The 24,204-nt window shown below is 37.2% G+C and overlaps 1 protein-coding gene across 1 annotated transcript in view; it reads left to right on the forward strand.

Moving 5' to 3' along the window:
• Nucleotides 1-11,283, forward strand: part of LOC111139305 (ankyrin repeat domain 26) — a 131,311-nt gene extending 120,028 nt beyond the window's left edge. Inside the window, exons 39-40 of the mRNA XM_022491551.1 lie at nucleotides 10,006-10,051; nucleotides 11,144-11,283. Coding sequence (XP_022347259.1) covers nucleotides 10,006-10,051; nucleotides 11,144-11,283 — 186 coding nt within the window. The remainder of the gene's footprint in view (nucleotides 1-10,005; nucleotides 10,052-11,143) is intronic.
• The last annotated feature ends 12,921 nt before the right edge of the window (nucleotides 11,284-24,204 follow it).

A 24,204-nucleotide genomic window follows, 5' to 3' on the forward strand; every position in this document is an offset into this window, starting at 1 on the left:
TTCTTTTATCTTTTTGTTTTTTGGCTTGGATGACTTCTGCTGCCCTGTCCTGTAGATCACTGATCTGTTCATCTGCAGCTTTTAATCTGCTGTTGATTCTCTCTGGTGTATTTTTCATTTCAGTTATTATATTTTTCAGCTCTGATTGGTTCTTCTTTATATTTTCCTTTTGTTGAAGTTCTCACTGAATCCGTCCATTCTTCTCCCAAGTTTGCTGAGCATTTTTATGACCATTACTTTGAACTCTTTATCAGGTAGATTACTTATCTCTGTTTCATTTAGTTATTTTTCTGAAGTGTTGTATTGTTCTTTCATTTGGAACATATTCCTCTATCTCCTCCTAGACTTTCTGTGTTTATTTCTGAAATTGTTCTTTTCAATTTTTTCCCTCTTTAAAGTATGTTACTTTGAACAATGAATGTTAGGTATAAAGTCAAGGAAGAAGAAACCATTTCTAAGTATTGTCTGATTATTTTTCTTGTTGGAACTGTGGTGGAGTAGGTGGCAGATGACATTGCTCTTCTTTTTCTGATTTGAGAACACAGGAGTCAGGCAGCTGGAGATAAGCTTAGTGACTTTAATACATACTAACAAATTGGAGGATGTGGTTTAGGTATGTAGCCACAGCGAACTTCCTAATACTTTACTCCAAATTAGGCACTTCCACACACAGTTGTAAATGGAAGGAAGAGATGTTTGATGCCCATCCCACAAAGATGAAAGCAGACCTCAATTCATGTTACTATGGCAGGCATAGCTTTTCAAGGAAGAGATTTGGAAGCACGTAGGCACTGCTTAGTGCCTTCTCCCAAATTCACCCATTAGGTGAATCTCCTTTCCAGTCATGAAGAAGGTAGAGAAATGTTCTCACATGGAAATGAAGGTTTACCTATAATTTCTGAGTGGATTTAATGTATAATTAAAGTTAATCGTGTCTTTTGTACATGTGAGCTAATGGAAAGGCTAGATGGCAAAGAGAAATCTGTTCAGTGTTTTAAATTTTGCGATTAATAACTCACAACATAGGTAACTCATTTGTTGATTGTCTTTGATAAACCAAGTTTTATTTGAAGGAAATGAATAATTCTTTCAAGAAAGAATTTCCTAGTTTCAGGTTCTTTGGTTCAACTAAAGATTTTCTCCTTCAAGTTCCCTGTCCCTTCAAGTTAAAAAAATTTGTGCTTATAAATTGAGTATATTGACTGTTACTAAGAGGAGTTAAGATAACTTCTCTTCCTTTATTTTTGTTCATGACTGTAAAAATGTATAGTTTAGTTAGAAAGCTGTTTTCTGCCTAATGCCTTAACTTTATTGAGCCACATGACGAAGTTTTATGTATTCATTTTCTCTGAGTTCTAGTTAAAAATGCATGTATTTTTCCTGAATATGAGGAAGTAACTAAAACACATTCCTGGCCTGCAACTAGGTGGTTTTTTGACCTCAGGCAAACTACAATCTCTCTGAGGCCTTTTTGTCTCTTATGTAAACTTAGGGACTTTGATTAAGTTAGTGACTTTTATACCTCTGGGGAAAAACTGCTTTTTCCAGAGAATAGGACTTATCTTTTTTTTTTTTTTTTTTTGCATTAAACTGTATTATATAAAACAGAGACAAGTAGAGCTGTTTAACTAAAGGAGAGATAAGACTACACCTGTAGACTTCTTGTCCCTCAATCCTGCTGTGTCTCAGTGGAGACTTAGATTTCTATGAGCAATAGTTTGAAAACTAACATTTATGAGAAAATCCTTCGTTAATAATTCTTTGAATTAAAATTTGCTGATATATTGCAAGTTTTTTTCCTGTGTGTAATTTTCTTACCCTCCTATTTTTTTGATAAATGGAAAAGTATAAATAAAATTGCAAATGCGTTCTCCTTATTAGTGGACTTCTAGCTATTTCTACCATCTAAACACAGTTCTCACCTGGAAATAAAAGTCACAGAAGTAAATATTTAGGAAAAGCTTTTGGGGAAAAGACAATAACATCACATTGGTAATTCCTTAAGTCATGTCATATAAAAAAGTGTTTTATATTTTACATAGTATTTATTAATGCTTTATAAAATTGCTTCAATAAAAGTTTCTCCCATCAAGTGGTATTGAGTTATTAATCTTACAAGGCTGTCTAGTAATGTTGTCAGATTATTAATTTTATAAGGCCTGAATATAATGTTATTGTCAAAAAGTGTTATGATTCTTCAAAAAATTAAAAATAGAAATGCAGTACCATTCAGTAATTCCACTACTGGGTATTTACCCAAAGAAAATGAAAACACTAATTTGAAAAGTTATATGCACCCCTATGTTTTTTGAAACATTATTTACAATAACCAAAGTAGGGAAACAACCTCATCAATAGATGAACAGATAAAGAAGATGTGTGATACATATACAATGAAATATTCATTCAGCTATAAAAAAGAATGGGATCTTGCCATTTGTGACAACATTGGTAGACCTAGTATTATGCTAAGTGAAATAACGCAGAGAAAGGCATATACCATATGATTTCACTTCTGCATGGAATCTAAAAAACTAAACTACTAATAGCCTACTAGTGACTGGAAGCCTTACTGATAACATAAATAGTTCATTAACACAGGTTTTTTATATTACCTGTATCATATACTGTATTCTCACAATAAAGCTAAAAAAAAATGTTATTGAGAAAAAATAAGAGAAAATACACTAAAATACAGTTTCAAAAAAGTCCATGTGTAAGTAGAGTAGACCTGCACCATTCAAACCCATGTTGGTCAAGGGTCAGCTGTATATTACAAGTATTCCCATCTAGAATTTTCTTACTTAGACCTTTCTCATAAAAGGTACCCTCTCATTGAATGCCCAAAATGGGGTCTAATGTAGGGTACCAAGGGGTTCCTGGGTGGCTTAGTTGGTTAAGTGACTGCCTTCAGCTTAGCTCATGATTCCTTGGTCCTGAGATAGAGCCCCACTTCAGGCTGTCTGCTAAATGGGGAGTCTGCTGTTTCCTCCCCCTCTGCCTCTTCCCCCACTCGTGCTCTCTATCTCTCATTCTGTCTCAAATAAACAAATCAATAAAATTGCTGGTATAAACATTGGGGTGCAGGTGCCCCTTTGGATCAATATATTTATATCTTTGGGGTAAATCCATAGTAGTGCAATTGCTGGGTCATTGGGTAGCTCTATTTTCAGCTCTTTGAGGAACCACCATACTGTTTTCCAGAGTGGCTGCACCAGTTTACATTCCCACCAACAGTGTAAGAGGCTTCTGCTTTCTCTGCATGCCTGACAACATCTGTTGTTTCCTGACTTGTTCATTTTAGCCATTCTGACAGGTGTGAGGTGATATCTCATTGTGCTTTTGATTTGTATTTATTTCCCTGATGCCAAGTGATGTTGAGCATTTTTTCATGTCTTTTGCCCATTTGTGTGTCTTCTTTGGAGAAATGTCTGTTCATTTCTTCTACCCATTTCTTGACTGGATTGTTCTTTGGTGTTGAGTTTAATAAGTCTTTATAGATTTTGGATACTAGCCCCTTATCTGATATGTCAATTGCAAATACCATTTTCCATTCTGTAGGTCATCTTTTAGTGTTGTCAGTTGTTTCCTTTGCTATGCAAAACCTTTTTATCTTGATGAAGTCTTTGTTTCCCTTGCCTTTGGAGAAGTGTCTAGCAAGAAGTTGCTTTGGCCAAAGTCAGAGAGAGTACAACCTGTGTTCTCTTCTAGGATTTTGATGGGTTCCTGTCTCTCATTCAGGTCTTACATCCATTTTGAATCTTATTTTTATGTGTGGTGTAAGAAGATGGTCCAGTTTCATTCTTCTGCTTGTGGCTGTCCAGTTTTCCCAACACCATTTGTTGGAATGACTGTCTTTTGTTCCATTGGACATTCTTTCCTGCTTTGTCACAGATTAGTTGACCATAGAGTTGAGGGTCCATTTCTGGGCTCTCTAATCTGTTCCATTGATCTATGTGTGAGTTTTTGTGGCAATACCCTACTGTCTTGATGATGACAGCTTTGTCATAGAGCTTGAAGTCTGGAATTGTGATGCCACCAGCTTTGGTTTCCTTTTTCAACATTCTTTTGGCCATTTGGGGTCTTTTCTGGTTCCATACAAATCTTAGGAATATTTGTACCAGCTCTGAAAAAATGTTGATGGTATTTTGATAGGGATTGCGTTGAATGTATAGATTGCTCTGGGAAGCATAGACATTTTAACAGTATTTGTTCTTCCAATCTATGAGCATGGAAGATTTTTTTTTTTTTTTAGATTTTTATTTATTTATTTGACAGACAGAGATCACAAGTAGGCAGAGAGTCAGGCAGAGAGAGAGGAAGGGAAGCAGGCTCCCTGCTGAGCAGAGAGCCCGATGCGGGGCTCAATCCCAGGACCCTGGGATCATGACCTGAGCTGAAGGCAGAGGCTTTAACCCACTGACCCACCCAGGCGCCCCAGAGCATGGAAGATTTTTGCCATTTCTTTGGGTCTTCCTCAGTTTCTCTCATGAGTGTTCTATAGTTTTCAGAGTACCGATCCCTTGTTCTATAGTTTTCAGAGTACCGATCCCAGATAGTTTTCAGAGTACTATCTGAAAGGGATAGTACTATCCCTTTCAGATAGTACTCTGAAAACTATAGAATACCCAAGATACCTTGGATTTATTCCTAGGTATCTTAATGGGTTTTGGTGCAATTGTAAATGGGTTTGACTCCTTAATTTCTCTTTCTTCTATCTCATTGTCGGTGTATAGAAATGCAACTGATTTCCATGCATTGATTTTATATCCTGCCACTTTGCTGAATTCCTGTAGGACTTCTAACAATTTTCGGGTGGAGTCTTTTGGGTTTTCCACATAGAGTATCACATCATCTGCGAAGAGTGAGAGTTTGACTTCTTGCTGATTCAGATGCCTTTATTTCTTTTTGTTGTCTGATTGCTGAGGCTAGGACTTCTAGTACTACTTGAACAACAGTGGTGAGAGTGGCCATCCCTGCTGTGTTCCTGACCTTAGGGGTAAAGCTCTTAGTTTTTCCCCATTGAAAATGATACTCACTGTGGGCTTTTTGTAGATGGCTTTTATGATATTGAGGTATGTTCCCTCTATCCCTGCACCATGAAGAGTTTTAATCAAGAAGGGATGCTGTACTTTGTCAGGTGGTTTTTCTGCATCTATTGAGAGTATCATATGGTTCTTGTCCTTTCTTTTATTAATGTATGGTGTCACACTGATTGATTTGCGGATGTTGAACCACCCTTGCAGACCAGGAACAAATCCCACTTGGTCACGGTGAATAATCCTTTTAATGTACTGTTGGATCCTGTTGGCTAGTATCTTGGTGAGAATTTTTGCATCCGTGTTCATCAGCAATATTGGTCTATAATTCTCCTTTTTGTTGGGGTCTTTGTCTGGTTTTGGGATCAAGGTAATGCTGGCCTCATAGAAAGAGTTTGGAAGTTTTCTGTCCGTTTTTATTTTTTGAGACAGCTTCAGAAGAATAGGTATTAATTCCTCTTTAAATGTTTGGTTGAACTCTCCAGGGAAGCCATCTGGCCCTGGAGTTTTGTTTGTTGAGAGATTTTTGATGACTGCTTCAGATTCCTTGCTGGTTATGAGTCTGTTCAGGTTTTTCTGTTACCATTTCTTCCAGATTGCCTAATTTGTTGGCAAATAGTTGTTCATTATACATTCTTAAAATCGTTTGTGTTTCCTTGGTATTGGTTGTGATCTCTCTTCTTTCATTCATGATTTTATTAATTTGGGTCCTTTCTCTTTTCTTTTTGCAAAGCCTGGCCAGGGGTTTATCGATCTTATTACTTCTTTCAAAGAGCCAGCTCCTAGTTTTGTTGCTGTGTTCTACTGTACTTTTGGTTTCTATTTCATTGGTTTCTGCTCTGGTCATTATTAATTCTCTTTTCCTGTTGGATTTAGGCTTTCTTTGCTGTTGTTTCTCCAGATCCTGTAGGTGGAAGGTTAGGTTGTGTATTTAGGACCTTTCTTGTTTCTTGAGAAAGGCTTGTATTGTTCTATACTTCCCTCTTCAGGACTGCCTTGGCTGCATCCCAAAGATTTTGAACGGTTGTATATTCATTTTCCTTTGTTTCCATGAATTCTTTTACTTGTTTGTTAATTTCCTGGTTGACCCATTCATTCCTTAGTAGGATGCTCTTTAGTGTCCATGTATTTTAGTTTTTCCCAAATTTCCTCTTGTGATTGAGTTCAAGTTTCAAGGGACTGTGGTCTAGAAATATGCAGGGAATGATCACAGACTTTTGGTACCGGTTGAGACCTGATTTGTGACCCAGTATGTGATCTCTTCTGGAGAAAGCTCCATGTGCACTGGAGAAGAATGTGTATTCTGTGGCTTAAAATCTAATTTGTCTGATAGAAGGATTGCCACCCCAGCTTTCTTTTGATGTCCATTAGCACGGTAAATGGTTTTCCACCCCCTTACTTTCAATCTGGAGGTGTTATTGGATCTAAAATGAGTCTCTTGCAGACAGCATATTGATGGGTCTTGCTTTTTTTATCCAATCTGATACCCTGTGTCTTTTGATTGGGGAATGTTGCCCATTTACTTTCAGGCTAACTATCAAAAGATATGAATTGAGTGCCATTGTATTACCTGTAATGTCATTGTTTCTGTATATTGTCTCTATTCCTTTCTGGTCAATGACACTTTGGGTCTCTCTCTTTGCTTAAAGGATCCCCTTTAGTATTTCTTGCAGGACTGGTTTGGTGGTCACAAATTTTTTAGTTTCTGTTTGTCCTGGAAACTTCATCTCTCCTTCTATTTTGAATGACAGCCTTGCTGGTAAAGTATTCTTGGCTGCATATTGTTCTGGTTTAGCACCCTGACTATACCATGACAGTCCTTTCTGGCATGTCCTGAGCTGCTTTCTGGATTTTCTCTTTGTCTCTGAAATTTGCAAACTTCACTACTATATATCAAGGTGTTGGCCTATTCTTATTGATGTTGAAGGGGGTTCTCTGTGCCTCCTGGATTTGAATGACTTTTTCCTTCCCCGGATTATGGAGGTTCTCTGGTATAATTTCTCAGATATACCTTCTACCACACCCCCTTTCCTCCTCTTCTGGGATCCCAGTTATTCTAATATTGTTTTGCTTTATAGTATCACTTATCTCTTGAATTCTCCCCTTGTGATCCAGTAATTGTTTATCTCTCTTTTTTTCTCAACTTCTTTATTCTCCATCATTTTGTCTTCTATGTCACTACTTCTCCTTTCTGTGTCATTTATCCTAGCAGTTAGAGCCTCCAATTTTTAAAATTTGAAATAGTTAATATTTATTAGTTATAGTTCAGTAAGTCTGTAAAAGTAGGGTTTTATTTCTCCATTACCCATTATGTACGTGATGAATTTTTTAAAATTTCTATTCAATTAGCTGATATATGATATATCAGTTTCAGATATAGTGTTTAGTTAAAGTTAACCATCAGTTGTATATAATACCCAGTGCTTTACACATCACATGCCCTCCTTCATGCCCATCACCCAATTATCCCTACCCCCATCCCATTCCCCTTCAGCAAACATCTGTTTGTTTCCTATAGTTAAGAGTCTCTCATGATTTGTCTCCCTCTTTGATTTCTTCCATTTAGTTTTCCCTCCCTTCCCCTATGATTCTATGCACTGTTTCTTATATTCCCCATATGTATGAAACAATATGATAATTGTCTTTCTGTGATTGACTTATTTCTGTCAGTATAGTACCCTCCGTTTCCATCCACTTCATTGTAAATTGTAAGAGTTCATCCTTTTTGATGGCTTTGTAATATTCCATTGTATTTACATATACACCACATCTTCTTTATCCATTTATCTGTTGATGGACATTTGGGCTGTTTCCACAGTTTGTCTATTGTGGAGATTGCTTCTATAAACATTAGTGTCCAGGTGCCCCATCAGATCAGTATGTTTGCATCTTTGGGGTAAATACCTTGCAGTACAATTACTGGGTCATATTTTTAACTTCATGGAGAACTTCCATACTGTTTCCAGAGGTAGAGCCTCCATGTTTTTATTGCATCTCCTTAATAACCTTTTGATTTCAACTTGGTATATTTTTGTTCTTTTATTTCTCCAGAAAGGGATTCTCCAGTGTCTTTTGTGCTTTGTTCAAGCCCAGCTAGTATTTTTATACTTGTTATCCTAAACTCTAATTCTGCCATCTTAGTTATATCCATACTGATTAGGTCGCTGACGGTCAGTAGTACCTCATGTTCTCTTATTTCAGGTGAGTTTTTCCATCTAGCCATTCTGTCTAGAGAAGAATAGAAAATGAGAGAACAAAATACTAAAATAACAACAACAACCCCAGAGAAATATAATCTGAAGCCAATCAGAAGAGACCAGGAACCAAAATAAATAAATAAAATAAAAATTTAAAAAGAGAGAATATAATCAGATAGGTAATGAGAACAGAACAATACACTAGATTCTGGGTATATTTTGGTCTGTTTGTTAGAGGGAACTACATCCCAAAATTGTAAAGAAAGAAAAAAATATATATATATGCAAAACAAAGTTAAACACTATGAAAGGATAGAATGTAACTATAAAAATTAAAATTAAAAAAGTTTTAAAAACCCGAGTTGATAAAATGAGAAATTGGTTGAAATGGGAAAAGAAAAAGAAAATTAAACTTGAAAGTTTAAAGAACCATGAGTTCTATATAGTATTTTCCCCCAGCACTAGAGTTTTGCAGTTCTCTGTGATTGGTTAAAGTAGATCTTAGTGGGAAGTTCTTGCTGATTTTCTGGGGGAGGAGCCTTTGAGCTTTAGCTGATTCTGGGAGGTCTTTGCCCTGGTGGTATTGCACTGCCCTTGCCAGGGGGCCAGGCTCAGTAAGGGCTTCCAGATTCCTCTTTGTGGCTTTTGTTCCCTGATGGTTTTCCACACCGCTTGAGAGGATTAGAAGGAAAATGTGAGCTTCCCAGTGTCCAGCCCTAGAGCTGAAAGCGGGCACCCTCCACTCTTCAGTGTGCCCTCACAGAAAAGCTGTCAATCACTCTTGTCTCCCTGGTTTCTGTATGCACTCTCTGCACGCCCAGCCTTTGAGCATTTTTATCTCAGCCATGCAACCCCCTTTGGAGTTTCCAAACTTTGCAGTCTCCTGTGGCTGCATTCATGCCACTCCTCCAGGGGGAGGGAGGAGGTCTTGCCCTGGTTTTTCTGCATGTTTGGCCCCTGCTCTGAGAGCGGCTACCCAACGGGCTGGGGTTTGTGGTTAATGGCAACACTGAGCTGAAGGCCCCTCCTCTGCTCTTTGATTGCAGCTGGCTTCCCTGCTGAAAAACCTGGGAACTCTCCCATACTCAGGCACCCCATTCTTTCTGTGACCCCGGGGATCCTGAGATCAGGCAGTTCTACCTAGGATTCCGACCTACTTCTTCACCTGAGTGCTTTTCAAGCAGGGATGTCCCTCATCGGATTAGACTTATAAAAGTTCCAGTTTGCACGCCACTGCTATATCACTTTCTGATAGGCGGTTTATGCACCCCTAACAGTTTATCTTCCCATATAGCACCTTGGATTCATTTCTCCATGCCACACCTCCTACCTTACAGAACGTGGTCACTTTTCTATTTGTAGAATTATAACAGTTCTTTTCTTAAATCTCAGGTTGAGTTCACAGGTGTTGAGAATGATTTGAAAGCTATCTAGCTGAATTCCAGGGACTGGACAAAACTATGGTCCTCTATGCCTCTGCCATATTCCTCTTCTTCCAGAAATTATGTATATTTAATAGACCAATATTAATTGTACTTTTTATCAGATTTATCTAAATAGTGTTACATGTATTTCTTCTGTTACCTAAGATTAAAATAAGTAGGGATTTATTTATTTATGTGATTATCTTTCTAGTTAAGCAATCCCTAACTTAGTTTTAGTCTCTAATAGTGTTATTTTAAGTTCACATTTCATAAGCTATATATAATTCCTACAATAATGTCTCTTGTTTAACTTGAACATTATGAATAATATTTGACTTATTTCAGATGCAGCAGGAGTTGGAAAAAAATATAACTAGAGAACTAGAAGAAGGTATGTTGCCAAATTTCTGAACTAAGATGGTTATTGATTTCTGAAATAAACTATGAATGGTAAATGGCATTGCTTTCCATTGTTTGGATAATAGGTACTATGCTAAAATTTTTAATATATATCTAATAAAAATGTAAACATAAACATAATGAGGAACATACTTATTCCTCATTTAGTCATCGTTTTTCAGACTTTTTAAAAAAATCTCCAAATGTCTATTTAGCTGTTATTTCAAGCTGTAATCTTCCCTCACTTCTGCCATCCCTCTGGAACTGTCAACCTGAATATGCGGGCTTTCTCAAATCCTTGTTTCTGCTAATGATATAAAACCAAAATTTAAAAAAAAAAAAAGAAAAAAAGCAGTCTTGTCTTAGGTGATACTTAGTTAAGCAATTATAGTTCAAATAGCTGTCACTTGACAGGTGACATTTAAATCTCCAGTCGTTGATTTTGTCATTGATTTACCTTTTGCCATTGGGTAAAATTCCAAGCTCTGTACATGGAATAAAAACACCCAAATCAGTTTGGTTCTTGCCTGATTTTTCAGCCTTCTCTGTCGCTAACATTTACCCTACTCTGCGGCTTTGCTCTCGCACCTCTTCAGTGTCAACTACTTGCAATTCCACAAGTGTTCTTTCTCACTCTCTGTGTACGTTCTTTGTATATGCGTCTTCCCTCTACCTGGCACGCTTCTTCCCTGTCCTTCAGGTATCAGCTTACATATCCCCTCCACCAAAAAGCAGACAATATTGATAGAAAACTAGGATTTTCCTTCTGTGCGTTCTTATGTTCAACTCTGAAAATTGCCTGTTTGATTTTTCAGTCTGTCCTATATGATTGTTCACGGGCGGGCTCTGTTATCATCTTGTAATGAGAAAAACAGAAGCTCTGATATTTATCCACAATAGCAATTACCTCAGTGGGCAACCGTGAGCAAAATATATGTAAAAGTAATCTTGTATTTTATATTGTAGTTGTATTAGATATTTTTCATTCTTCATAACACTCATAAGGCTTCAACTTTTTTTTTTACTAACTTTTAGTTAAGAATGAAGTATTTTAGATAAAGACTGTAATTCTTTTTCTTTTCAGTTGCTGCTGAATTTGAATCAGGCTCATCTGGTGGAGCCACCTCTTTAGAATCTACTTTTGAAAGACATATAAATTGTGACGATGTACAGAAAGCATACAGAGAGTACTCAGAGTTTCTGAAGAAAAAGTATAGCATCTGAAAGATAAATAGTAAAAATTTATTTACTGGATGTTTATACAACATTTTAATTGTGTCCTATTAAATGGATGATATGCAAAAATCTTTCTTAAAGGAAAATATTTTTGGATCATGTGTGTCATAAAAGTTTATAATAATATTTTAAGCTATGTTTCTTGGTAGCTAACTAACTTTTAAGCAGATTTTTTATATGGAAGTCAGCCTTATTGGGTTTTACATGCTTCAGACTGCCCATATACCAGCTTTCTAAACAGCACCCAACCAACCAAGTTTTCATGAATACTTCAGTCATGTTAATTGATAACTTTTGGTTATTTTCCAATTTTATTACTACATATGAACCTAGATTTAGACATTATTTTGATATATTGCTGCTAAGTTTATTGTCAATGTTTGCATGTATTCTAATTTTTATAGTGCTATAAAACTTATGTATAATTTTAATTTTAAATACTGATGCATAGCTCTTCCCTCATGGTGAGATAAGATTTGCCTAAGGCTTTTCACCTTTTCTGTTTATTTTTTATTTACTTTTTGAGAACAGTCTTAAAATTAGAAGAAAAAAAAGAACTTTTACCACAGAACCATTTGCAAGACAATTATTAAATTATGCCTGATTCACATAGCATTTATATCCTACAAGTCAGTACATTCCACATAACTACTGTACAACCTTGTCAATCAGACAATTAATTCTAATACAGTTTTGAATAATGCAGGGGTTAAGGGCACTGACCCTTTGTAGTCAGAAATATGTGAATAACTTTTGACTCCCCAGGCACTTGAGTACTAATAATCTGCTGTTGACCAGAAAACTTACTTGTACAAAAACAGTTAATTAACCTGTGTTTTGTATGTTATATGTATTCCATATTATATTTTTACAATAAAGTAAGCTAGAAAAGAAAATGTTATTAAAATCATAAGGAAGAAAAAATACACTGACAGTACTGTCATGTATTTATTGAAAAAATCTGCATGTAGCTGCACCCATTCAAACCGTGTCAACTATATATTTTTTAAAGATCTTATTTATTTATTTGACAGAGAGAGAGAGAGAGAGTGAGAGCACAAGTAGGCAGCGTGGCAGGCAAAGGGAGATGGAGAAGCAAGCTCCCTGCTGAAAACAGAGACTGATACAGAACACCATCCCATGACCCTGGGATCATGACGTGAGCCCAAGGCAGTTGCTTACCCGACTGAGCCACCTAAGCACCCTATACATTCTATCATTTAGTCCTCATGCTCTTTTTAAGTTTTGTCACTTGTCTGTAATATCCTTTACAGCAAGGAAGGTCCTGTTCAGAGCCATGTATTTAGTTCCGATGTTGTGTCTCTTAGTCTCTTTCAGTTTTGAACAGTTCCTTAGTCAGTCTTTCCCGGATTTTCATGACTTTTAATTTTTTGAAGAGTTAATTCCAGTAATGTAGAATGTCTTTCAGTGCAGGTTTTTCTTATGTTTCCTTATGATAAAATTCAGATCAGGGATGCCTGGGTGGTTCAGGTCATGATCCCAGGGTTCTGAGATTGAGTCTTGCATCGGGCTCTGAGCTCACTGGAGAGCCTGCTTCTCCCTCTGCCTGCTGTTCCCCCTGCCTGTGTTTTCTCTCTCATAATACTGAGTTTTCCAAATACTATTTTAATTGATTAACTCTCAATGTTTAAAAAATTTCCTATAAAGATTTTGCAGATATTTTTTAGATTTATTCCCAGTTATTTGATACTTTTGATCCTATTATAAATATTATTTTAAAAAGTCAATTTCATTTCCTATTGCTAGGTTATAGAAATAAAATTATTTCTTCATATTGAGCTTAGAATCACCTGTCTTGCTAAACTATCTTATTATAGTGTTTCTCACAGTTCTGAAGGCTGGGAAGTCCAAAGTCAAGGCACTGGCAGATTCAGTGTCCATTGAGGACCTGCTTCCTGGTTCATGGATGGTGGTCTTCCTCCTGTTTCTTCGTACTGCACAGGGCCATGGAAGCTCTCTCAGGACTCCTTTATGAGGGCACTAATCCCATTCATGAGGGTTCCACCTTCATGAGTAATCACTTCCCAAAGTCTCCACCTCCAAATACAATTACATTGAACACTAAGATTTAACACACTAATTTGGGAGCTGGGGGGACAGAAATATTCAGTTTATAGCAAGGCTGTTCCTTGTTCTTTGCCAGGTAGACCTCTCCAATATGGCTTTTTACTTCGTGAGGCCAGTAAGGAGAATTTCCCTGCAGAGAGGGCTCAGTCGTCTTTTAAGGATTTCACCTGCTTCAATCAGGCTTACATAGAATAATCCCTTTTTGATTAACTCGAAATTAACAATTAATTTTATCTGCAAGATTTCTTTATAGTTGCCATGTTCTAATGGCTAGAGTCAAGTCACAGATCTTGGCTACACTTAAGGGAAAAGGATTATAAAAGGTGAGAACACCAAAGAGCATTTATTATGGGGTCACCGAGGTCTTTATTTTACAACTATATTAACAGATCCCTTATACTACTAGTTTTCTAAGTTTTATCATGGATGAATGTTGAATGAATGAATGTTTCTTTTGCATATATTGAGATAACTTTTTTAATAATTTGTCAGTGTGGTGAATTACATTATGTACTCATGTTAAACCAACCTTGCATTTCTCAGGGAAACTGAATTAAGTTGTGATTTCATTCATTTGTTTCATATATTGCTACTATTGATATGCTAATATCCTAGTGAGGATTTTCTCCTGTCCATGGATGATGTTAATACAAGGAATTTTGAATACATTTAACTCAATTTATTTGGCTTCAAACTTATGTGTATTGTTGCTTTGTGTTTTCTGTCTTGTATCTTTAAAAAATAATTGACCATTTTTATAACTTTTATATGATACTCTCAATGTTCATTTAAATTGAACTATATATTTAAGTTTTTTTTTTCTTACATCTCAGAATTTCTATTTGGGATTATGTACATACTTTATGTACATAATGTACATACTTTAGGTACATACATTATATACATACTTTAAAATTTTCATAAGTGAGAACTGCCAGGTAATGAACCTCTATTTAAAAATGTCTTTAATGGGCACCTGGATGGCTCAGTTGATTAAATATCTGGCTTTGGCTCAGGTCATGATCCCAGGGTCCTGGGATCGAGCCCCACTTCAGGCTCACTGCTCAGTCTGGAGTCTTCTTCCACTCTGTCTACCCCTCCCCACCACTTGTGCTCCCTCTTTCTCTCCTCTTCTCTCACTCTCTTACAAATGAATAAAAAATTTTTAAAAATAAGTAAATGTCTTTATTTCCTCTTACTCTCGATATACATTTTCACTGCATAGAGAATCCTAGGTGAATAGTTATTTTCTTTAACCATACAAAAAATGTCATTCCACTGCCCTTTGTCTTTCATAATTGCTCTTTAGAAATCAGGTGTCTACCTGTTTCTCCTTTGAACATAATCTGTTCCCCACTCTGCTCCTTTTTCCCACAATTTTTGGTTACTTTAAAGATTTTACTTATGGGGAAAAAAACTTTTTTTTTTGTTTGTTTACTGCAGGTATGCTCTTATGTATCTAGATTTGGATGTCTTATTATTTATCTTAATAATGTTCCATAATTAGAATTGCATTTACAACAGCTCCAAAAACCACGATATACCTAGGAATAAGCCTAACCAAAGAGGCAAAGGATCTATACTCTAGAAACTACAGAACATTTTTGAAGGAAATTGAGTAGACGAAATCACATCCTATACTCATGGATTGGAAGAATAAATATCCTTAAAATGTTTATGCTGCCCAGAGCACAATTTACACTTTCAATACAATCCCTATCAAAATATCATAGACATTTTTCACAGAGCTAAAACAAATAATTCTAAAATCTGTGTGGAACCAGAAAAAAACCCAAATAGCCAAAGGAATGTTGAAAAAGAAAACCAAAACTGAGGCATCACAATGCCTGACTTCAAGCTATATTACAAAGCCATAGTCATCAAGACAGCATGGTATTTGCACAAAAACAGACACACATATCAATAGAACAGAATAGAGAGTCCAGAAATGGACTCTACAATAAACTAATCTTTGACAAAGCAAGAAAGAACATCCAATGGAAAAAAGATATTTTCTTCAATAAATGGTGTTGGGAAAACTCTACAACCACATGCAGAAGAATGAAACTAGACCATTCTCTTACACCATACACAAGGATAAAATGGATGAAAGACCTCAACATGAGACAGGAATCCACCAAAATCCTAGAGGAGAGCATAGGCAGTAACCTCTTTGACCCTGGCCACAACTTCTTTCAAGATGCCTCTCTAAAGGTAGGGGAAACAGAAGCAAAATGAACTTTTGGGACTTCCACCAAGATAAGTTTTTGCACAGCAAAGGAAACAGTCAACAAAACTAAGAGGCAATCCACAGAATGGGAGAAGATCTTTGCAAATGACATTTTGGATAAAGGGCTGATATCCTAGACCTATAAAGAACTTCTCAAATTCAACACCCAAAAAACAAACAATCCAGTCAAGAAATGGGCAGAAGACATGAACAGACACTTCTGCAAAGAAGACATCCAAATGGCTAACAGACACATGAAATAATACTCAACTTCACTAGCCATCAGGGAAATTCAAATCAAAACAACAATGAGATGCCACCTTACACCTGTTAGAATGGCTAGAATTAACAAGATAGGAAAAAAGTGTTGGTGATGTTATGGAGAAAGGGGAATCCTCTTGTGCTGTTGGTGGAAATGCAAGCTGGTACAGCCACTCTGGAAAACAGTGTGGAGGTTCCTCAAGACGTTTAAAGTAGAGCTACCCTATGACCCAGCAATTGCACCACCAGGTCTTTACCCCAAAGATAAGGATGTAGTAAAAATAAGGGGCACAACACCCCAATGTTCATAACTGCAATGTCCATAAGAGCCAAACAGTGGAAGGAACCGTGATGCCCTTCAACAGATGAATGGATAAAGATGTGGTTTCTATATACAATGGAATATTACTCAGCCATCAGAAAGGATGAATACCCACCATTGTATTGACATGGTTGGAACTGGAGGGGATTGTGCTAAGTGAAATCAGGCAGAGAAAGACAATTACCATATAGTTTCACTCATATGTGGAAGATAAAGAATAGAGTTGAGGACCACAGGGAAGGGAGGGAAAATGGAATGGGATGAAATCAGAGAGGGAGACAAACCATGAGAGACTCTGGACTCCAGGAAACAAACGAGGGTGTAACTTGGTGATGGGTATTAAGGTGGGCACGTGTTGGGATGAGCACTGGGTGTTATGTGCGACTAATAAAACGTTGAACACTACAATAAAAACATGATGTACTATATCCTGTCTAACAACATAATAAATTTCATTTGGCTTTTTGAATCTATGATTTGGTATCTCAAAAGATATTTAGACTTTCTTATCTAAACTTAATATCTCTTAACCTCTTTTTCATGTTTCCATGGTTGTTTTTTGGTCTCTCTCCTTATATTCTCAATTATTTCTTCTATTTTCCTAGTTAATTGTCACTTCTGATGTATCCAGGCTGCTGTCTGACCTATCCATAGGAATTTAAATTGGGGTAATTGCATTTTTAAATACATTTTCTTTGGGTCTTTAAAAAATCTATTAAAATAGTTTTTCATTATTTGAGAATATGGGTTTTTTTTTTATTCATTAACTGAGGGATGTTTTTTTTTTTAAGATTTTATATATTTATTTGACAGAGACACAGTGAGAGAGGGAACACAAGCAGGGGGAGTGGGAGAAGGAGAAGTGGGCTCCCCGCAGAGTGCGGAGCCTGTTGCGGGACTTGATCCCAGGACCCTGGGATCGTGACCTGAGCTGAAGGCAGATGCTCAATGACTGAGCCACCCAGGCACCTGAGGATCTGCTTTTAAAAAGAAATAAAGGTTAAGGGTAGGGACCACTAAACAGACAATAGGAATGACTACATTTTTGTTCTTTTTATTTTTTTAATTTTTTATCTTTAAAATGTACAATGTGAAAGCCAAACACCCCACTAAAAAGGAGAACTACAGGCCAGTGTCTCTGATGAACATGGCTAGCAAATCAAATTGAGTAATACATTAAAAGAAGTGTTCAACATGATCAAGTGCGTTTTATTCCTATGTTGCAGGAATGGTTCAATATTCACAAATCAATATGTACACCACATTAATAAAAGGATAAGAACTATATGATTCTCTAAGTGGAGGCAGAAAAAAAACACTTGAGAAAATACAGCATCTGTTCTTGATAAAAACCCTCAATAAAGTAGAGATAGATGGATCATACCACAATATCATAAAAGTCATATAAGAAAGACCCTCAGCTAATATCATCCTGAATTGGGAAAAACTGAGAGCTTTCCCCCTATGGTCAGGAACAAGATGGATATCCACTCTCACCATTACTATTTAACATAGTACTGGCAGTCTTAGCTTCAGCAATCAGACAACAAAAAGAAATAAAATGCATCCAAATTGTCAAGGAAGAAATCAAGCTTTCACTATTTGCAGATGACATGATACCCTATGTAGAAAACCTGAACGACTCCACCAAAAAAAATTGCTATAACTAATACATGAATTCAGCAAAGCCACAGGACATAAAATCAATATACAGAAATCTGTTGTATTTCTATACACCAATAAAGCAGCAGAAAAAGAAATCAAGGAATTGATACCATTTACAATTGCATAAAAAATAATTACTTAGGAATAAACCTAAACAAAGAGGTAAAAGGTCTGTATTCAGAAAACTACAGAACACTTATGAAAGAAATTGAAGAAGACAAAAAAAATTGGAAAAACATTCCATGCTCATGGATTGGAACCAATGTTGTTAAAATGTCTATGCTACCAAAAGCAATCTACACATTTAACACAATCCCTATCAAAATACCACCTGTGTTTTTCGTAGAATTAGAACAAATAATCCTAAAATTCATATGAAACCACAAAAGACCTTGAGTAGCCAAAGCACTCCTGAACAAGGAAAAGCAAAGCTGGAGGCATCATGATTCTAGATATCAAGCCATATTACAGAACTGTAGTCATCAAGACCGTATACTACTGGCACAAAAACAGATACGTAGATCAATGGAACAGAAGAGATAACCCGGAAATGGATCCACAACTACATGGTGAACTAATCTTCAGTAATGCAGGAAAGAATATCCAATGGATATTCAATAAATGGTTTGGAAAAACTGGATAACAACATGCAGAAGAATGAAACTGGAGCACTTTCTTACACCATACATAAAAGTTAATTCAAAATGGTTGAAGGACTGAAATGTGAAATAGGAAACCATAAGACTCCTGGTGGAGAACATAGGCAGGAACCTCCTTGACCTTGGCCAGAGCAGCTTCTTACTAGACACATCACCAGAGGCAAGGTAAACAAAACCAAAAATGAACTCTTGGGACTTCATCAAGATAAAAAGCTTGTGCACAGTGAAGGAAACAATGAAACTAAAAGGCAGCCTATGGAATGGGAGAAGATATTTGCAAATGGCATATCTGATACAGGAGTAGTATCCAAAATCTATAAGGAACTTACCAAACTCAACACCCAGAAAACAAATAATTCAGTTAAGAAATGGGAGGAAGAAATGAATAGACACCTTTACAAAGAAGACATCCAGATGACTAACAGACACATGAAAAGATATTCAAGATCATTCTTCATCAGGGAATTGCAAATCAAAACCATATTGAGATAACACCTCATGCCTGCCAGAACGGCTAAAATTAACAACGGACAATATAACAGGTGTTGGCAAGGATGCGGAGAAAGGGGAAACCCCTTGCACTTTTGGTGGGAATGAAAACTGGTGCAGCTACTCTGGAAAACAGTATGGAGTTTCTTCAGAAAGTTAAAAATAGAGCTACCCTATGATCTAGCAATTGTACTACTTGTTATTTACCCAAAGGATACAAAACTACAGATTCAAAGAGGTACAGTTCTCCTGATGTTTATAGCAGCTTTATCAACAATAGCCAAACTATGGAAAGAACCCAAATGCCCATTGCCTGATGAATGGATAGAGAAGATGTAGTATATATGTATAATGGAATATTACTCAGCCATCAAAAAGAATAAAATCTTACCATTTGCACAGATGTGGTTGGAACTAGAGTGTATTATGCTAAGCAAAATAAGTCAATCAGAAAAAGACATACCATATGATTTCACTCATACGTGGAATTTAGGAAACACAACAGATGAACATATGGGAGGGGAAAGAAGAGAGAGAACCAAACCATAAGAGACTCCTTTTTTTTTTTTTTAAAGATTTTTTTCTTTGAGAGAGACAGAGCATGAGCAGGGCAGAGGAGGCAGGGAGACAAGGAGAAGCAGGCTCCCCGCTGGGCAGGAAGCCCAATGTGGGGCTCCATCCCAGGACCCTGAGATCATGACTGGAGCTGAAGGCAGGTGCTTAATCAACTGAGCCACCCTGGTGTACCTCAAACCATAAGAGCCTCTTAACTATAGAGAACAAACACAGTGGTGATGGAGGGAGGTGCATAGAGGATGAGCTAGATGGATAGTGGGTATTAAATAGAGCACTTGTTGTGATGAGCATTAGGTGTTTTATGTAAGTGATAAATCACTGAATTCTACTCCTGAAATCAATATTGCACTGCATGTTAACTAACTAGAATTAAAACAAAAACTCTAAAAAAACTAAAATGTGCAGTGTGACGGGTTGATATATGTATACATTTTGAAAGGATTCTCACAATCTAATTAATGCATTCTGCCCCCCACATATTTACTTATTTACTTATTTATTTATTTATTGAGAACAGTTGTTTTAGTTTCTTAGCAAATTTCAATTATACAACACAGAATTATCAACTATAGTCACCATGTTACACATTAGATCTTCAAACTGTATTCATGTTATAACTAAAAGTTTATGTTCTTCTCTCAAACCTCTACACATATTCCCCACTCTCCAGCCCCTGCAACCACCATTCTACTCTGTTTATATGAGTTCAACTTTAAAAAAAAACTTTTGTAGGTTCTACATATACATGGTATCATGCAGTATTTGTCTTTCTCTCACTTGCTTTATTTAGCATAATGCCTTCTGAGTCTATTCATGTTCTTGCAAATGGGAGGATGTCCTTACTTCAAAGGCTAATATTCCATATATATATATATGGAATATTAAATATATATATATATTTACTTTATCCATTCATCCATTAATGAAAACAGGCTTTTTCCTGTACCTTGGTTGTTGTGAATACTGCTGTGAACATAGGAGAATAGATATCTTTTTGAGATAATTGAATTTTCTTTGGGTACATATACCAGAAGTGGGACTCATGGATCCTATGGTAGTTCTATTTTTAATTTCTTGAGGAACCTCTGTACAGTTTTCAGTGGTAACTAACAGTTTACATTCCCACCAACAGTGAATTAGGGTTCCTTTCCTCCACATTCTCAGCAGCATTTGGTACCTCTTGGGGGTTTTTTTGTTTTTTGTTTTTGTTTTTTGTTTTTGTTTGGGTACTAGACATTCTAACAAGTACAAAGTTATTTCTCACTGTAGTTTTGATTTCGTTGCTCTGGTGATTAGTGATGTTGAACATGTTTTCATGTATGTGTTTTTATCTTGGAAAAATGTTCAGGTCTTTTGACCAGATTTCAATTAGGCTATCTAGCTATCTATTGAATTGCATGAGTTCCTTGTATATTTTAGATATTAACAACTTACTGATTATGGTTTGGAAATATTTTCTCCCCATTTCATAAGTTGCCTTTTTAAAAAAAAATGTAATCACCCAGTGCTCATCACAAGGGCCCTCTTTTTTTTTTTTTTAATTTCTTTTCAGCGTAACAGTATTCATTGTTTTTGCAGCACACCCAGTGCTCCATGCAATCCATGCCCTCTCTAATACCCACCACCTGGTTCCCCCAACCTCCCACCCCCTGCCCCTTCAAAACCCTCAGATTGTTTTTCAGAGTCCATAGTCTCTCATGACTCACCTCCCCTTCCAATTTCCCTCCACTCCCTTCTCCTCTCCATCTCCCTTTGTCCTCCATGCTATTTGTTATGCTCCACAAATAAGTGAAACCATATGATAATTGACTGCTTGACTTATTTCACTCAGCATTATCTCTTCCAGTCCCATCCATGTTGCTACAAAAGTTGGGTATTAATCCTTTCTGATGGAGGCATAATACTCCATAGTGTATATGGACCACATCTTCCTTATCCATTCATACGTTGAAGGGCATCTTTGTTCTTTCCACAGTTTGGCGACCATGGCCATTGCTGCTATATACATTGGGGTACAGATGGCCCTTCTTTTCACTACATCTGCATCTTTGGGGTAAATACCCAGTAGTGTAATTGCAGGGTCATAGGGAAGCTCTATTTTTAATTTCTTGAGGAATCTCCACACTGTTTTCCAAAGTGGCTGCACCAACTTGCATTCCCACCAACAGTGTAAGAGGGTTCCCCTTTCTCCACATCCTCTCCAACACATGTTGTTTCCTCTCTTGCTAATTTTGGCCATTCTATCTGGTGTAAGGTGGTAGCTCAATGTGGTTTTAATTTGAATCTCCCTGATGGCCAGTGATGATGAATAAGGGCCCTCTTTAATTCCCATCATCTATTTCACCCATCTCCCTACCCACCTCCCCTCTGATAACCATCAGATTCTTTTCTATACCTAGGAGTCTGTTTCTTGGTTTGTCTGTCTCTCTTTTTTTCCCTCTTTGTTCATTTGTTTTGTTTCTTAAGTTCCAAATATGAGTAAAATCATATGGTATTTGTCTTTCTCTGACTGACTTAATTCACTTAGCCTTATACTCTCTAGGTTTTTTTGTCTGTTTTTGTGTTTTTTTTACATATAATATATTATTTGCTTCGGGGTACAGGTCTGTGAATCATCAGTCTTATGTAATTCACAGCACTCACCATAGGACATACCCTCACCCGTGTCCATAACCAAGCTATTCTATCCCTCCTCTCCACCCCCGCAGCAAACCTCAGTTTGTTTCCTGAGATTAAGAGTCTCTTATGGTTTGTCTCCCTGCTAGTCCCATCTTGTTTCTTTTTTCCCTTCCTACCCCCCATAAACCCCTACCCTGCCTCTCAAATTCCTTATATCAGATTGATCATATAATAAGTCTTTCTCTGATGGGCTAATTTTGCTTAACCTAATATTCTCTAGTTCCATCCACATCATTGTAAATGGCAGGATTTTGGGCTTTTGATGGTTGCATAGTATTCCATTTTATATACCTCATGTTCTTTATCCATTCATCTGTTGATGGACATCTAGTCTCTTCCCATAGTTTGGCTATTTTGGACATTGCTGCTATAAATATTTGGGTGCATGTGCCCCTTCGATCACTACACTTGTACCTTTAGGGTAAATACCCAGTAGTGCGATTGCTGGGTCATAGTTTAGCTCTATTTTCAACTTTTTGAGGAAACTCCATGCTGTTTTCCAGAGTGGTTGCACCAGCTTGCATTCCCACCAATAGTGTAGGAGGGTTCCCCTTTCTCCACATCCTCGCCAACATCTGTCATTTCTTGACTTGTTAATTTTAGCCATTCTGACTGGTGTGAGGTGGTATCTCATTGTGGTTTTGATTTGTATTTCCCTGATGCTGAGTGACTAAAAAAAAAAAAAAAAAGAATTGATAAGATAAGTTCGTTGAAAAAAAAAAGAGGAAAGAATGTGAGCAGGCTAGAGACTAAAACAAAGCCATGCACAAGATTTAAGGTATATTTTGATCTGTTAGAAGAAACTGTATCCCAGAAGAAAGAAAAGCCTATATGTATACAAAAAGTAAGGTTAAATACAATGAAGGTTGGACACCTGGGTGGCTCGGTGGGTTAAAGCCCCTGCCTTCAGATCAGGTCATGATCCCAGGGTTCTGGGATCGAGCCCCACATCGGGCTCTTTGCTCGGCAGGGAGCCTGCTTCCTCCTCTCTCTCTCTCTGCCTCTCTGCCTACTTGTGATCTCTGTCTGTCAAATAAATACATAAAATCTTTGAAAAAAAAATACAATGAAGGGATAGAATATAACAATGAAAATTTAAAAAGATTTTTAAAAAAGGTATAGATAAGATAAAATAGTTTAAAAGTTTAAAATAGGAAAGAGGAAAAATTTTAAAAACTGAATAAGAAGAAAATAAAATTTAAAATATTTAACTTTGAAAGACTAAAGAATCATGGGGGAAAGGCCATGAATTCTATGTGTTGCATTCCCTAGCTCCAGAGTTCTGCAGTTCTCACTGATCTGTGAACATGGTCTTGGCTGGATGTTCTTGCTGATCTTCTGGGGGAGGGGCCTGTAGCCAGGATTCTCAAATGTCTTTGCCCGAGCCGGAATTGCACTGCCTTTGCCAGGGGCCAGGCTAACTAATCTGCACAGTTCTGGTCTCGGAGATTTTGTTCCCTGAATGCTTTCTGTAGAGCTTTGGAGGACAGGAATAATGATGCCAGTCTCCCAATCTCTGGCTGGAGGAGCCAAGAGCTCAGGGCCCCACTCCTCACTGCGCCCTGAGAGAAAAGCAGTCAATCTCTCACATCTCTCTGGTCTCCAGCCTGGGTCTAAGCATTTCTATCTCTGGCACAGGGCTCTGTTTGGAGTCTCCAAACCCAGCAGATTCCTGCCATCCTGTTCCTCCCAGAAGAGGAAGGTGAGTCTCCCTGGATCAGCGACTTGTGGGGTCCATGCTCTTTGAGATCATAGTTTAAGGTAACCCCGAGCTGAGAGCTCCCTCCTTGGCTTCATCTCTGCTGCCAAATTCCCTGCTCCGATACCTGGGAGCTCTGCCACACTCAGACACCCCTGGTCTTTCTGTGACAACACTGTTCCTGTGAGGGCTCTAACCCCTGCTTAGCCTCTGGAGTGAGGTCCCTCAGTGGAGCCGACTT

This window comes from Enhydra lutris, unplaced genomic scaffold, assembly GCF_002288905.1.
Source record: "Enhydra lutris kenyoni isolate GAN:26980312 unplaced genomic scaffold, ASM228890v2 scaffoldscaffold99, whole genome shotgun sequence".
Taxonomy (NCBI): domain Eukaryota; kingdom Metazoa; phylum Chordata; class Mammalia; order Carnivora; family Mustelidae; genus Enhydra; species Enhydra lutris.